The 15,052-nt window shown below is 47.1% G+C and overlaps 1 protein-coding gene across 1 annotated transcript in view; it reads left to right on the forward strand.

The window, feature by feature from the left end:
• The window catches only part of SEC31B (SEC31 homolog B, COPII coat complex component), a 35,463-nt gene extending 22,533 nt beyond the window's left edge, over positions 1 to 12,930 (forward strand). The window contains exons 18-26 of the mRNA XM_030241046.2: positions 527 to 700; positions 1,322 to 1,504; positions 2,203 to 2,416; positions 2,799 to 3,122; positions 7,056 to 7,111; positions 8,351 to 8,497; positions 8,918 to 9,034; positions 10,453 to 10,524; positions 11,061 to 12,930. Of these exons, the coding sequence (XP_030096906.1) occupies positions 527 to 700; positions 1,322 to 1,504; positions 2,203 to 2,416; positions 2,799 to 3,122; positions 7,056 to 7,111; positions 8,351 to 8,497; positions 8,918 to 9,034; positions 10,453 to 10,524; positions 11,061 to 11,240 (1,467 nt within the window). The 3' untranslated portion in view covers positions 11,241 to 12,930. The remainder of the gene's footprint in view (positions 1 to 526; positions 701 to 1,321; positions 1,505 to 2,202; positions 2,417 to 2,798; positions 3,123 to 7,055; positions 7,112 to 8,350; positions 8,498 to 8,917; positions 9,035 to 10,452; positions 10,525 to 11,060) is intronic.
• Positions 12,931 to 15,052: the final 2,122 nt, after the last annotated feature.

A 15,052-nucleotide genomic window follows, 5' to 3' on the forward strand; every position in this document is an offset into this window, starting at 1 on the left:
CTGGTTATTTCTGCAACTGGCCTTCTCCCAGTTGCCAGATATCAGCATGTATCATTCTCCAGCTGTAAACACTGCTTTCATTCCTAGGAGTTGAAGGAGTTTTGAGTAACTAAAACCCTTCTGGTTCTTTTGCCAGCAGTAGTAGTTTTTTCTAGCTAATTTCTCTTGGTGTAGTTTTAAGCCTTCCTCTTCCAAGCTGATTGCCTGTAACAATAGTAGCTTCCTTGTAAAATGATCACAGTTGATTTGAACAATCTTGTGGCTTCTGATTTTCTGTTTTTCCCTTACTGTTAAAGTAGCAATGTCAGGATTTTCTTCCTGGTTCCTATTTTTCACCAAGTGCCTCTGAGGAAATGGTCATCAGTGATAGTATTTGATGCAGAGGGGAGTAACTTCTGTCCTCATTGGCCCTGATGTCAATAGAAAGTGGGGAGAGCCATCTGGTATGGTCTCAGTATGAGACGAACCAGTAAAACTAGTCAAATTCTGAGTAGTCTTATTTCTTCCTTCCCCATGTATTATTCAGGACCTTATAGAGAAGGTGATGGTGCTGAGCAGGTCCACTGAGATGCTTCGAGGCACCGCAGGACCAGCACCAGGCCCTGTCTTGGCAGAACGAATCACCCAGTATGCCAGTCTCCTGGCATCACAAGGATGCTTGGCAGCTGCAATGAATTACCTACCCAGCAGCTCTAAGGAGGTGAGTGACCAGCAAGCTGTTGTGAGAAAGAGTAGTATGGGGGGGAAATTGCATGAGAGAGAGCTGGGGTTTTGTCATGCATCAGGACTTAAAGTTTCACCTTAGTTATGCTAACTTGAGAATAGAAGGGGGAGGGGGAAGGTATTCCAGGATATGGGTTTTGTCTTCATCTGCATTTTCTTTGTAGTGCATTTGATTCAAGGAAAAGGAAAAAGTTGTAGAACTGTAAAATGGTTGATGGAGAACAACATTGGGAAGCAGCTTGCCAAGGAAGCTGCCTCTCTTCTTGAAACTAGCTTGTAGAGGAAGGGAATGAGGAGGTCACCTGGCAGTTTGAAATAAATCCATCTAGTGCCTAAATGTGGGTAGGGGTTGGGGAAGGAATACTATAAAGGCTGGGGGAAGGATCAAGGACACTTTATCTGCCTGATAGTATGGCAGGTGATGTCCCAGATTGTCATTTACATTTGTTGAGGTTTTTTTCCTCATGGCTGTTGGTGACGTGGTTAGTTTTGCAGTTTGATTCATCATGCTTTAGGTCAGGGTGTGCTTTAAAAGCCTCACCAACATGTTCCTTCTGGGGCTCTCAAAGTGCTTCTTCTAAAGCATAGTTTCTTTCAGCTCCTGATTGAACAGCTCCGAGACCGGCTCTTTCATGCTCAAGGAGAGAGTGTGGGTGATCAGCAGCCACCCCCTTTTCCCTACGCTCGTGTCAATGTAGGGGTCATTAAACCCGCAGCAGCCAAGGGCGGTTCCATTCTTGAAGGAGCAGCCCACAAAGCAGGTCCCAGACATCCAGAGAAGGTAGGCCCTAAACTCAGGTGTTCGTGGCTTGGGAAGAGGGAGGAAAGCTACTGGGTTGTGGAAGGCATAAGAAGTAACATGAGATGACATAAACTGCAGACACTGAGGAACTCCTCATTGATGTCCTTCACTGGAGCAAACACAAGCTCTGTGACAATCCAAAAGTAAGCTGCCTGGTGTCTTTCCACAAAGCCATGTCCTACATGCAGTCCCCAGAGACGATTTGTTACAAGTGACCCACTAAGATCTCAAATCTTAGGGTGAAAGGGGCTGGGGTCATTTTCCTATGCTCATCTTACCCTGATATCTTAGTAAAATTAGTATAGTATGGCTTCGTGACTTCATCTCAGTTCTTGCACAAGAAGACAGTTCACCAAGTTTTGTTTCCAGCCTCTACTATTCCATTATTGTTCCTTCATTGTTTCCTCCTGGTTGTGCTTACAGGAAGTCATTATAGGGGAACTTGCTCCTGAGGACTAATCCTTTTGAGAGCTGGAAAATACTCTAAAGAGTGTGGTGCTCATCATGTTGAGCAAGTTACATGTGGGAAAGGCCTTTGATCGAGTGCATCCAGGGCACCAACAGCAGCAGCAGCTTCTGTTGCCTGAAAGTGACAGGGATAGAAATTGCATCTGCTAGTATTGTGTATGCATATGACTCTGTTGGCCATTTGCAAGTTTTTTGTTTTTTAATTGCAGCCCAGCTATCCATCATCGTTTTCCCCTTCAGCACCATCTCAGCCTTCAGTGCCTTCCCTCTTCACACCTCAGCCAGTGCCAGCGATGCCTGTGACACCTCACCACGTTGCACCTCCCCAGGCCAGCACAGGTCCACAAGCAAGTGTCTATTCCAGAGGGCACCCATATCCACAATACAACTTGGGCTTGAATCCAGCAACTGTCTCAGGGCCAGGTAAGCATTGTCTGATAGTTGTGTCCATTTCTAGATTTTCTGAGACTAAAGCCCTCAATGTGGGTGGCTGCTCTGGTTTTTTCCTCACAGGCCTGTTGTACTGACAAAGAACAAGTCAGCTGTCTAAGAGGCTTCTCAGTGCTTCTGACAGATCTAGTTGTAGTAACTGTTGCTTCATGTGTGCTGGTGCTAAGCACATATAGGGGTGGAAAAGCCACAGCTGGCTTGGTGGCTGTTTCACTGATGTAGCCTGGGCTAGGGGGGCACAGATATTAAAGGATATGGCTTGAAAAAGGGAAGGCTTATTGCCAAGAAGGATAGTGTCATGAGTGATTGGCACATGAAACAAGTGATGCTGATACACTCTCTTTGTTGTCTGTAGCTGTGTTACAGTCTCAGCCATTTGAACCAGTGGGAGTCAGACCTGTTGGTCCTGCTCCTTTCTCCAGCCAGCCCTCTCTGCCAGGACAGTTGATGCCCATGACATCTCCTGGTGTTCCACCACCCAGACCTGCCCTCTTCACTCCAGCCTCAGCCCCATCATCTCAGCTTCCTGCAGCCTGTCCTCTCCCTGTGGCAAGCCAGTCTCCTCTAGACTTCTCTTCGGCACCTTTCAACTGCCCCATGAACATGGGTTATCCTCAGGGAGGTCCTGGAGCTCCATCTACTAAACCACTGCCAGCAGCCATTCCTCCTCCTCCCACAGGTAAGTACTGCTTGTGTGACCTGTATGTCCAGAACAAGCCCAGGTGGGGTTTGCAGTGTGTAATGGACATGGATCTTCTGAGGTCTGGTCTGTCTCCGTAAAAACTGGATGTGGTGTTGAGGCAGACCTTACAGGCAGAGCCTGCTGAGTCTTGCTGTGGTGGTGGAACACAACAATGGTGACAGTTTCTTTCACCCTGCTCAGTTGTTCTGTCTCCCAGGTTGAGGTTGCAAGATGATGTCTCTTCAGGTCCTCAGTGCACCCTGAATAGTCATCTACTCCAAAGGCATCTGCTCTGATGGAAAGGGTGGTGGTTCCCATGGAACCCTGGATGGAAGGTTTGCTCATCTCACCCTTGTTTATGCAACTTACATGAGAAGTGTATTTGAAGTTGTGGGAAAGCTTCCCTGTCCATGAGACACTCCTTATTTAGCTTCAGGACTGAATTCCTCTGTCTGCTGGGCTCTGGACTACCATTTTCTTCCTGTTGTCATAAAGGGCTTGTCTGGAAATCACTTCTGGATTCCTCCCTGCAGGTCTTTAGACCCTCTGGGTCTACAGTGTGAATCCAGTCTATCGTGTGAAGCTATCTATTCATCATGCTAGCTATCCTTGCTATCATGATGAATAGAAAGAATGTTGTTGGACCTAGTTGCTCATGGATGGGCATTCCTTCTATTTCCCAGAATATCTGGTGTTTATTAATTCTCTGTTTGCTGTCTCAAGGGACAGGCTTAGCCAGGCTGTGGAGATCCCTAACAACAAGACTGACAATCCATAGATTTTTGAGCAGATGCTTCTCCAAGCCACACGTATGCTGAGAGTGAAGGAACTGAGGCTATGATGTTTGCCTTCACCTGAAATCCTTTGCTGACCTGTGTTTATCCAAGGAGAGCAAAACCCACTGTGTGAAGTCTGTGGGACTACACACCAAAGGCTCTAAGCTACAGCTGGACAAATTCCTTCCTGAAAAGCTTTTTGGCATAGCAGTCCACTAAAATTACTCACTGAATTAAAGCTCTTGGTGATTTTGCCTTTTCCACCCTGCCTTGATTTTCAGGTTTCTTCCCTTGGCTAGATCCCCACACGGATCATGCAGGTAGTACCCAGAGAAACCTCCAGATCTGTGGGGCAGGCAATGTTGCTGCTTTGAGTGAAATGCATGTTTTGATATGTGTGCATGTGTGCATGCTCGCTGCTGTTTGTTGTTCCCTTGCATGCCTGGGGAGCTGTACAGGTGGGGTAGGGAACATAGCTGTCCTGAGGACTAGTAAGTGACAGCTGGGGATATTGGAAGTGAAATAAAAGTACTATGCAAGTACTCATGAGTTTGGGTACAGAAAGTATGGTCTCCTGCTTCTTCCTACTCTATCTCCCTCCACTTCTGGAGGCATTAGACCATTTTCAGTCTCTGTCTTTTCAGGCAGTTGCTGGACCAACAGGACAGGGAAGCAGACAGTTTTCCTGTCTTGGTTCTCTAGGTGAGGAACAGGCCAGTGGCTATAATTCATCTCTCCCTGTTACTCTCCCAGCCTTGTGCATTGTTTTGCTTGTGCTTTCCTCCTGTGATTTGGAAGAGGTGAAGTCCCAGCAGAAGCAGTGGTGGAGTAGAGCTTCCCAAGCAGAATTTGGGGGCTCTCTTCCAAGGGGAACTGGAAATCCCTTTTGACTTTAGTTTGGCTTTAGTTAAAGGGTGAAGCTTTGAATCTTGGTTTGACTGTGGGGAAAATTTGGACCCAAGGGGTTTTCTGACTGATTTTTCTGACTTTGTACTGATTTCTCCCCTTGGAATTCATTGGTCTTGGGAGGTAGTCATATTCTAATCTACACTGTCAGTGGGGTAAGGCTCAGTGTCTTTGTGGTCTGTCACTGTTCTGATTGATGCTCTTTGGCAGGACCATCTACCAGGCACAAATATCACAGCTTCATTTAGGAAATCCAAGTACTTATAGGCACTTACATCCCCAAGCAGTCTGGCTGCATGGAGTGGGACTCAAGAGACGGAGCTCTCCCTTCAGCTGAGAAACAAAATACCTCAGTTTCTCCCTGTTAGGGGAAGATGATTCCACGGCAAGGGCTTCAAGCAAATCTTTAGGCTGAAGATGCCCTTCAGGAATTCACTACTGAGAAATTCCCTTCTCCTTGGAAGCATTTGCCCGCAGTTTTAATGGCAATGTATGGCATGCTTGATTCAGCAGTGCAAACTGGTTTCCATGAGAGTGCTTTCTTGCCTGCTATTATTGTGCTGGTTTTGATTTGTATTTTTCTTATCTCAAAAGGGCCTGTAAAATCACTCAACCTGACTGGCCAAAATTGCTTGCTCTAGACATTCCTGAACATAGTATCTGCAGCTCATGAACATTATTACTAACACAATGAACAGACACCTCCACTTGCAGAAATCCCAAGTTCCTGAGAATGTCAGGGACAGGGAGAAGAACAGCAACATGTTGGCTCATCTCCTTTCTGGCCAGGATAATCCCTGATTCCAGCCTCTGATGGTCTTGTTTTTTTCTAGGACAGGCATTGCTGGAGACTGCTGCCATGGGGCACTCCTTTCAGGGATGATGAGAAATCATATTTCACAAGTAGCATAGGGAAGATAGCATTTCACCCCAGCAAAATGCACCAGGGTCTGTTGTCTCTCATGTCTGATGATTAAATGCCTGGCTTAAAGGGTATAATTTAAATAGCTGTTTCCAGTGAGGATACAGAGTGCCACTGAGTTGGAATAGTGCCAAGGGCTGCTGGGCCACAGATTCTGTGGGGGCCAGCAGAGTTCTAGGGCACAGAATCCCCAAGCTAGAAATAGGTGCCAACTTAATTAAACTTCTGATCCAAACTCATCAGAGAGCGAGTCTTGAAATCATGGGAAAAGGGAGGGCAAAAAGAGGCTGCCAGGATTTTAATAATAAAGGTAATTAAAGTAATGAAGCACCTTTTGCATCTTTCCCCTGTGATTTTTAAAGCTCAGTTCAGGATCAGCAGCTCATTAAGTGTGGCTCTGAGCTCCAGCAATTCTGATATTGCCCCCTTAGAATTCCTCTGTTTTCTCACAGATTATTCCTCTCTCATGGGCTTGAGGTTATTAATACTGGGGTTTTGTCTAAAGATGCAGGTACCTTACAGGACAGGTAGTTGCAATTTGACCTTTGCAGAATGAAGAGTGGACACAAGTCTTTTGATGTCATGTTGTCTGATGGATTTTAAATTACCTGGAGTGAGGTTAGAGTACCACAGAAGCATCTGCCGAGACACCCTTCTGCTTCCAAAGCATTTACTGGTTAAGTCTATTCCCTTCTATTTGGCAGTCAGCAAATGATGCTAAGCTTTAATTCTGAACATGATTTTGGAAGGGAACCCACCCCTAAATCTTTCTGCCTTTATCAGAACAGACTGTATTGCTTTGGACTGCCACCATGAGCATTCCTGTGAGTACTGGTGAGAAGCCCTTTCACCTATACCATGGCTCTTGCTGTGCTACCACAGTGCCATATTCTCTGGGGAACCCCAAGAACTTCCTGAAATGTGAGGTGCACACTTATGTAGGTCCCCATCAAGGTTCAGGCCTGACTCTAAGGCTGACTTCTGCAGCTTATACAAAATCCAGAAAGTTTCAGATAGTTTAAAAAAAAATTTCCTGTGTGGTAGTGGGCATGTGCCAGTTCAGTCTGATCAGACATCACCTCATTAAGGCTGTGCACACACTAGGATACTAAGAATGAAATTAGGAAAGGGAAGGGGAAACAAGAGCACCTCATGGGCCTGTGAGCTGGGTTTGAAATTCCTCAGCTGAAACAGTCTAAGGGTGCAATGACAAGGGAATTGGAGCCAAAGGGCCTTCTCCTGAAGGAAGTTCTAAACTCTGCATGAATTGTTGCTGCAGCCAGCTTTCACAGTCTGTGGTTTGTGTCTTGTCCTCTGTCCTGCCAGCTCAGGAATCTTGGAGTGATCCGTCTACTGGAAGAGGAGGCCTTCAAAAGAAAAAGGTAAGTTTTCAGCTACAATATGTGTTGGGTGTCTTTTAGCCAGGGAGTTCCATGTGACAGATACGTTCCTATAAATGCTCTCTGTCAGACTCCACAGGTCTCCATCCCTGTTGCTCTGTCTATGTCTGCAGTGCCTGCATGGCTAGGACTGGAGTCCAAGCAGTCTTGAGTCTTTGCCATCCAAAGTCACATGCTGTTCTGTAGGGTGGCTGTTTTGTAATACGGTTATCAGCTCTAATGTTGCATCCTATGTCAGTACTTCCCAGGCTGCCTACAATAATTTGTTGTTAAAAATACAGATTTAATCTTATGCCCTTGCCTACACAATTTTTTTTATAGCAGCTAAGGAGGTCACATTCTCTTCACACCTGACAGCTAGGGGCAGCATTTTCCCTCAGAACAGTGAGACCAACAGTGATTTTCCTCAGATGCTAACACCAAATGATAAGGCAGTTTTGCTGAGAGAAGCTGGGACAGGTGTAGCTGTGAGCTGCCTGCTGTGTTGGTCCTGCAGCTCTCTGCCTTGTCGTGATTGCACTGGAGGGCCTGTGAGCTGAGCTCTTCTGCAACAAATGCTCTCAGTACCCCGTTTCTATCACTGGTGCCTGCTGGCAGGTGTGATGAGAAGCTTCTTTGGCATCCTTCCCACCCCCCACCCCTCTTCTTTAGCTTGGAACAGACTTCTCACCCTTTTTTTTCTGGCAGCATAGCTGGGAACCTGCTTCAGGCTGTGCTCACTACAACAGGATTAGCCTCTTGTTAAAGCCATCTCCTTTTGATCTAGCCCTGTTGGAGAGAATCTGTCATGACTCTCTGGCTTAGCAGGAGCATGATGAAGTGTTTGCAAGCGGAATCTCCCCCCATGTCATGGGATTTTCCCCAATACTTGCTCAGTTGGACACTTTACTGCTGCTAATCTCTACATTCAGGACTCGTGCCGTTGCAGAGACCAAGCGGCTTTCTGAGGTCCAGTGCTCTCAGGGGTAACAGATCTGAGCAATTCCAGAGGGGTTTTCTTGCTGTTGCTTTGACTGTTCATCTAGGATGGAAGAGGAAGGGCTCTATTCTCTGAGTCAGGGGGCTGAAAGAACAGGGATGTGTTCTTTCATCATCTTGAGAACTGGAGACTCTTCAAGTTAGAAAGGATGTTGAATTTTTCTGTAGAGAAGCAACCAACCCTTCTTCCTTGGACTTGGTTTTCTTGATTATTTTTTTTTTCTTCCCTTTCTTTGCTGACAGTTGCCTGAGAAATTTACTCCTCTGGCCCCCATCACAGCTCCAGTAATGGGCGTGCCTGCTGAACCCCAAGGGATCCATCCTCAGCTATCCAGGTTGCAAGAATCTGGCCAGTCACCCCCAGGAGCACCTAAGGAAGGCGGCTTACAGGTACCAGGGAAAGTGGGGCATTCCCCTGCCACCAGCATCTTGTCAAGTAGAAAAACAACTCAGCTTTTGAGGTTCTTACAACTTGGCAGCTGCAGAGGGCATATGCTGCTCCCTAGCCCCTACAAGGCATCTCTGCTGAGCATTAGAGGAATTGCCAGGTTGAAAAAATGGTACCGGGGTATGGGTGGAAGAGAGCGAGGGAGACCAGGCAGGCTGTCAGCCTGCTGGGAGTTGAGAATCCACAGAGGCCTGGAGCTGTATCACAGTCTGATGATAACCAAACTGTGTGCTTCCAGATATTCTCTGGGTTTGTGAAGGGTGGAAATTCTTTCTGTTCTCTAGTTTGAAGAGGGGAGCCTACCTGCTCCGGCCTTTCGTGCTCCTGTTGCATTTATTCAGCTGCATTTTTTTTTCTGTCAGTATCACCAGCTACCTAGGGAAAGCATTGAGAGGAAGGAGCTGCCCCCTGAGCACCAGGCTTTGAAGGCTACATTTGAAGGGTTGGTGCAACGCTGCTCGGCTGTTGCCACTGATCCAGTAAGTCCTCCCTTCTCTGATCTTGGACTTTTTTTCCCTTACAGATATTTGACTGGTGCTTCTTTCTTTTGGTTGGGTAAAGAAAGGAAAAGTCTTGTCCCTATAACCAAGTTAATCTCCATTTGCCTCATTCCTTTAGGCTGCAGGCTTGTTCATCTTTGGGAACTGAGATGCATTCTCTAACTTTTATCCCCTGCTTCTCATTGCCTTCTCGGAGCAGTGATTCTGTCCTCCTGGCTCTTTCTTTTGAGGAAAGTAGAAGAATTTACCCAGCTAATTCAGTTTCACTGGCTTGATCTGCAGACAGTTCCTGCAGACCTGGTATTACCAGCTATCTTTATTCCTTAGAGGGAAAGGCTGAGATATCCCAGGTGAAAGAGAAAGCCAAACAATCTTTGTGTCCAAGTAAACATTATTTCTCCACCCTGGTTCCTGAAAGGCTATTGGCACATGTCACATTGGGTCAATGTGTCAGGTCAGACTGTCTGGAAGCAGGAAAGCTGTGTCTGCACATTGTGTTAGGTTGCTAAGTCTTCCCAGGGCTTGAGGCAACTAAGAAACCTTCCAGAATACCTCTGCTTGATAGGTGTTATGATGAACACTGAGCCTAGACTGCTATGTCAGAGTCAGGCAATTAGAGCAGGAAATTCAGTGTGTTTGCTCTGTGCTTTCTGAGAATGCAGCATAGCAATTTCTGCAGCATAATCTAATGGTTCCCTCTATGGACAGAAAGGCCTGCTGCTTTGGGCTTAAGCACTTAACACAGGTGGTGTTTGATAGCTGGCTCTGTACAGCAGTGCAAGGCACCTGAACTCCTGTGGCTTCCAGGCCTATTCCAGCAGTGCCCAGAGCCAGGTATTTGTGTTCATGGAATAAGTTACCTCTGAGTGGGTTATTCAAGATGGGGTTAATGAGGTCAGTCTCATCTGAGCTTCAGTACTCACTTCACACACTTTCCTTGGTGGTCACCTACAGTGGGAAGGATATTCCCTCTTTTCCCTAAGGAGATCAGGAAGAAGCTTGTTCTTGGGCCAGTCAGGGTGAGGCTGTCTGAACACCCCATGGGTCAACTAGTGGATATTTCTCATACTTTGGAAGTCATCAGTCTATCCTGTGGTCTGCAAGTACTGGCAGAAGGGAGGAATGCCTAGGCTGAGAAATGGGAAAAGGGGCAATCCATCTTTCTGTGTTGGGGAGAGAATGTGTATATATGTACATGTATGTATATGTGTAGAGGAGGGCATGGCCGGCTTGTATCACAGCCTCTGACAGACCCTGGCTGTCAGAGGCTGAGATGCAGCTGAATGGTAAGGTGCTGTAGAAAGACAGAGGAAGGGGGGGGACTGAGTGAGAGTACTTTGGCTCTGGAGAGGTGGCTTTGAAGCTCTGGCAGACAAGCAATACCTATTTTGCTTCAGAAAACACGAAGGAAGCTGGAGGACGCGCTGCAGCGGCTGGAGTGTTTGTACGAGAAGCTGCGTGAGCAGGCGGTAAGTAGATGCCACCATTCCTTGTGGTCCTTCTGGGTCCCTGAGCCCACCTTGGCTCTGCGTTGTGGGTCTTGGTGTCTGCACCAGTGTAACTGGCACATATTCGCTTGGAAGACAAGGGGAGGGCCAAACTTTGTAATGACCATTAATCCAGCCTGCCTTGTATCTTCTTTCTTAACTTCGGCCCAGACATAGTGTAAGGAGAAGTTTAGGAGGTATCTGAAAGGTGCTTTTACCCTTTGAGAAGTATACTGGCACATAGATCCTGGATGGGAAGGGGCAGTTGGGAGTGGTTAAGTGTAAACACAGTGTAACTAGCTTAGAAAATTCTGAAGTTGGTGATGCCAGTTGCTGATGCCAGCTGGCAGTTGTAGTCTGGGAAAGCAAGGGAAGAAACAGCTATCCTTCCTGCCAGTGCTTGACTGTATAGGTGCTGGTGAAGATGAAGTGGAGAACAGTAATGAAGGGTGTGGAGGGAGAGAGACCTGTGTTGTAAATGCAGAACATGCTGACTCATTTCTTCTCCCTCTCCACAGCTCTCTCCAACCATCCTCATGGGTCTCCACGAAATTGCCCGATGCATTGAGGCTAAGAATTACCCACAGGGTCTCCTGGTTCACACCCAAGTTGTGAGCAGCAGCAGTTTCAGTGAGGTGTCTGGTTTCATGCCCGTCCTGAAAGTCCTCATGACCATAGCAGGCAAGCTGAATGTGTAAAGTGTTGAGCAGCTGGAACAGTGCACACCAGGAGCTGGTGGACTACCTCACCTGTTGATGTGCTGCAGGTTGTGGACTGTCCTTCTGACTCTGGAGAAATAGGTCTGTGCCAGTGCCTGGAACTGTGCTAAGCCAGCACGCCTGGCCCCATCCACTTTCCAGACAGCCCACTGGTGCCTGCAGCTCCTGGAGACTGTTTTTTCTCTCTTCTTTCTTACTAGTCTGAGGCCACTTTTCAGCCCAGGGATCTCAATTTCAGGCGGTCCAGGTTGCACAGAAGAGGTCCTTCTTCTTCCCTATATCCCCAGCACAAAGGGGAAAATCTTTCCCTTCTGGGCTGACATTACTTTGTATTTTTCAGGAAACAAACAGGGCTGGTACCTGCAGCACCACCACAGAAGAGCCTCAAGCTCTATTCCCTGCTGCAGAGTAAACTTCCTGAGTGGTAGCTGGGCTGCCTTGGGAACCTAGGCTGGTGTGTCCTCACTCTGCTGGGCTGCAGCAAGAATCTCCCTGGCTCCTTCTTTCTCTCAATTCTCATCCTTGACTCACCCCTTTCACCCCTCTGCACCCATATCCTGCTACAGCTGGGACTAACTACTAGTCTACTCTGCGCCAGCTTTGGTTCTCTGGTTCTCTTTCTTCTTCACCCAGCTCTCTTTTTTTTAAAAGTCATCTCCTGCTTACCCTCTATCCACCTTCCTTTATATTTTTTCCCCCATCATCTGCAGGCTCAAGCCCATAATGTTTCAGATCCAGGGATAATTTCCCTTTCCAGTTCCTGTGACTCTCCCATTCAGGAATGTTGACAGGTTGTGCTCTGTGTGCTTCTCGCTGAGCCAGTCTCATCCTGTCTTGGGGCTAAAAGCTGCCCCTTCTGGCTCCTGGCCTTTTTTCACTTTAGCACAGCTGGACTTTTACCTACTGTTATTATCTAAAGGCTTCTTACTTCAGGTTTTTTCAGATGGCCTAGGGACTTTAGGAGCAGCAGGGATTGTTTAAGTCCCATAAAGATTTCCCTTGAGCTACCCTGACCAGCCCAGACTTGAGCAGGGAGAGACAGCTCATTGCTACAGGTATGGTGCATTCATACTACCTACAGATACATGCAGAGGTGGTTCTCAGAGGCCCATTGGCACTATGGTGGTAGGAATATGCTGCAGGAGGTGATCTTGTCAGGACTTGAAGATATGGATTGTGCTGAGACTTGTCATCACTGTGGCAATTCCTCTGGAAGTAGATGAATGAAGCATATCTGTCCTGAGGAAGAAGTCTGGGAAGGTAGATAGGATTTTAGGGCACATCTTTGTGTGTGTTTATTTCCCTCTCTTCCTACCTCCTTGCCTGCTCTCTCAACATCCTTGTTACTAACCGGGCAGCATAATCATTGATCCATAGCTGAGAGCAAGGCTTATTCCCAAGATTTGGATGCAGCCAGCCCCTATTTGCTCTGCTTGCTGCTTGAGTGATAATTCTATTGTGGGCCTGCAGTTCAGTGACATACACGAATCAACCTAGTCTACCATGAGACTTAGGAGGGAGAAGAATCAGAGAAGGGAGGAAGAGGACATGTCTCCTTTACTCCTTTCCAGGTCAAAGTGCCTCCTTGTTGCTGCTGTGTTGTTTCTATTGCTGCGGTTTGATGCACTGAGAAATTACAGAACAGTGAAATAAAAGCTGTGTTTTGTGATGCTTTTTTTCATAGGCTTATTACCTCTGGCTGCATGGGACTTCCTCAGTCTGCATGACCACCCACAGAGGGGGCAGTTGAGAACTGTGTGGGGCAAACCAGATTTTGGGCTGTGCTGCTATGGGTGGCATCCATCCTGGTGTAAGACCTCAGGTCTTACGCACTCCCTAAGGCTGCAGGGTCAGAGCACTGATCTTCTCCAGATCACCTGTGTCAGTTGTGACTGTTCATCTGCATCAGAAACAAGAAGGCCCCAGACACAGGTTCTCTTGGGGAATCTCAGCTGTGTTTGAGATTTTGCACTTGAAAGCACTTGACATCAAGAGTTGGAAGTATGTGAGTAAGTAAACAGAGAGCCCTTGATTACATTGTCTCCCATTGGAAATAAATATTACACCCCTGAAGCCATGCAGCCTGAACTAGGATAAGGATTGGACCTGTGTGGAAATTTATACCCTTGAATTGTCAGCTCTTATCATTAGTTAATAACATAGGAATCTGTTGGCTGATTTAATTTAATCTTTTAAGGAGGTAAGAAAGAATTCAATTCTGGATTGAAAAATAGTACTGTGATAAAGGTGGGGGAATCAAACGTCTTTCTTACAAAAGAAATAAATTCAGATTTTTTTTTTTTTCTGTCAGCTAGCTCATATGTATGTACAACCCTGCCAGTCATGAAACTCTGAAATATGAAGAACTGTATTACATGGCCCAAGGCTGGAGGACTTCGAAGGAAGAAAAGGCTTAAAAAGATTGTTTGAATGGTGAAAATTTGAAGGGCTGTTGCTGAGAAGGGCCCAGGGTCTCTGAGAGTTGTGGGTGTTAGGGACACACCACATGCATTCAAGGAAAACAAGCTTTTGTAGTTCTGCTGGCAGAAGCAAGTGTGAAGGAGTCTTGAAGAGCTTTTGGTCTGGAGCAGTTAGCAAACAGCCTGGCCTAAGAGCTGTCCCCCAGCAGGAACAAGCAAAGCTGATTTTCAACGGTAACACTGGTGCAGCATCAGAATGGGGTTATCACACAGGCAGCCCAGGTGGAATGCATTTGCTTAATGAGTGTATAAGGGAAGTCCCAGCTTTCTCAGATCACTTAACAAGCCTGGCATTTCTTAGATTCTGCCTTTTTGGATTCCATTACAGTACCCTTAGGAGTCCAGCCCTTTGCTCTCTTTAACTCAGGCCACTTCTACTGCTGAGAAATAAGCACAGATTTTCTCCATATCTCTCAGATATCTATGACATTCGTTCCCTCCAGCATGCATAGCTACTGCTACCCGGTACTTGTGGAGAGACTGGCTGTTAATCCTGCCTTTGTGAGTCCTTCCCACCTGCCCCTCTGTTGCTCTGTTTTGCTTCATGTTTACCCCTGTAAGCACCACCTCTGAAGCTCTTGCCTTTGAAAGCAAGCAGAAGGGGGAAGTGAGGTGACTCGCTTGGAAGTCTTGGAGAGGCTTGTGGCAGAGGCCCTGTCTCTGCAGCCCTGGTGTGGTATATTACCCTTCAAACCCCGCTGGAAAGTGCTGCTCCATTTATAGCACCATCTCTGCTGGCTGGCAATATCCCAGTCTGCAGGCAGTGAGCATTGCCCCTTCCCGTGTGGGCACATGGCTTCACGGCACCCGGGCACCAGAGAAAGCATTTCAGTTGGGTGAGAAGGCCTTTGGGTTGACAAAGAATTTGGGGGGAAGGGGGCAGCAGGAAAGGATCCCTGGGCACAGAGAACAGAGCTCTAATCCTGTGGCAGATAACATCATGTCTGCAGGCTAGGCTTGTGTGTGTTTGGGGGAGCTGGAGGGGCAGAGATTGTTAGGCAGTATTTGTTTGTAAAGCCACTTGCTCTGAAGATAATGCTTGCACTAACTTCTATTGAGGGAGCAGTGTGAGTCCCCACAAAGTCCTTTCCCAAAGTGTCTTTGAAGCCAAGAACCCATTGAAAGGAAGAAAGGCCAAGAGAGGGGATTAGTTTGTTCAGCAGCTGTGAATTTCAGTGGGAGGCTGATGAACTCCAAAGTCTTTGTTGAGATGTTTTTTGTAAGGAGCCCTGCTGGAGGGAGAGACCCACACCGGGGCCGCGGCCTTAGACAAGAAGGAATCTGAAGCGGCGGGGAGCTGTAAACGGGCCA

The sequence above is a fragment of the Serinus canaria genome, chromosome 6 (genome assembly GCF_022539315.1).
Source record: "Serinus canaria isolate serCan28SL12 chromosome 6, serCan2020, whole genome shotgun sequence".
NCBI lineage: Eukaryota > Metazoa > Chordata > Aves > Passeriformes > Fringillidae > Serinus > Serinus canaria.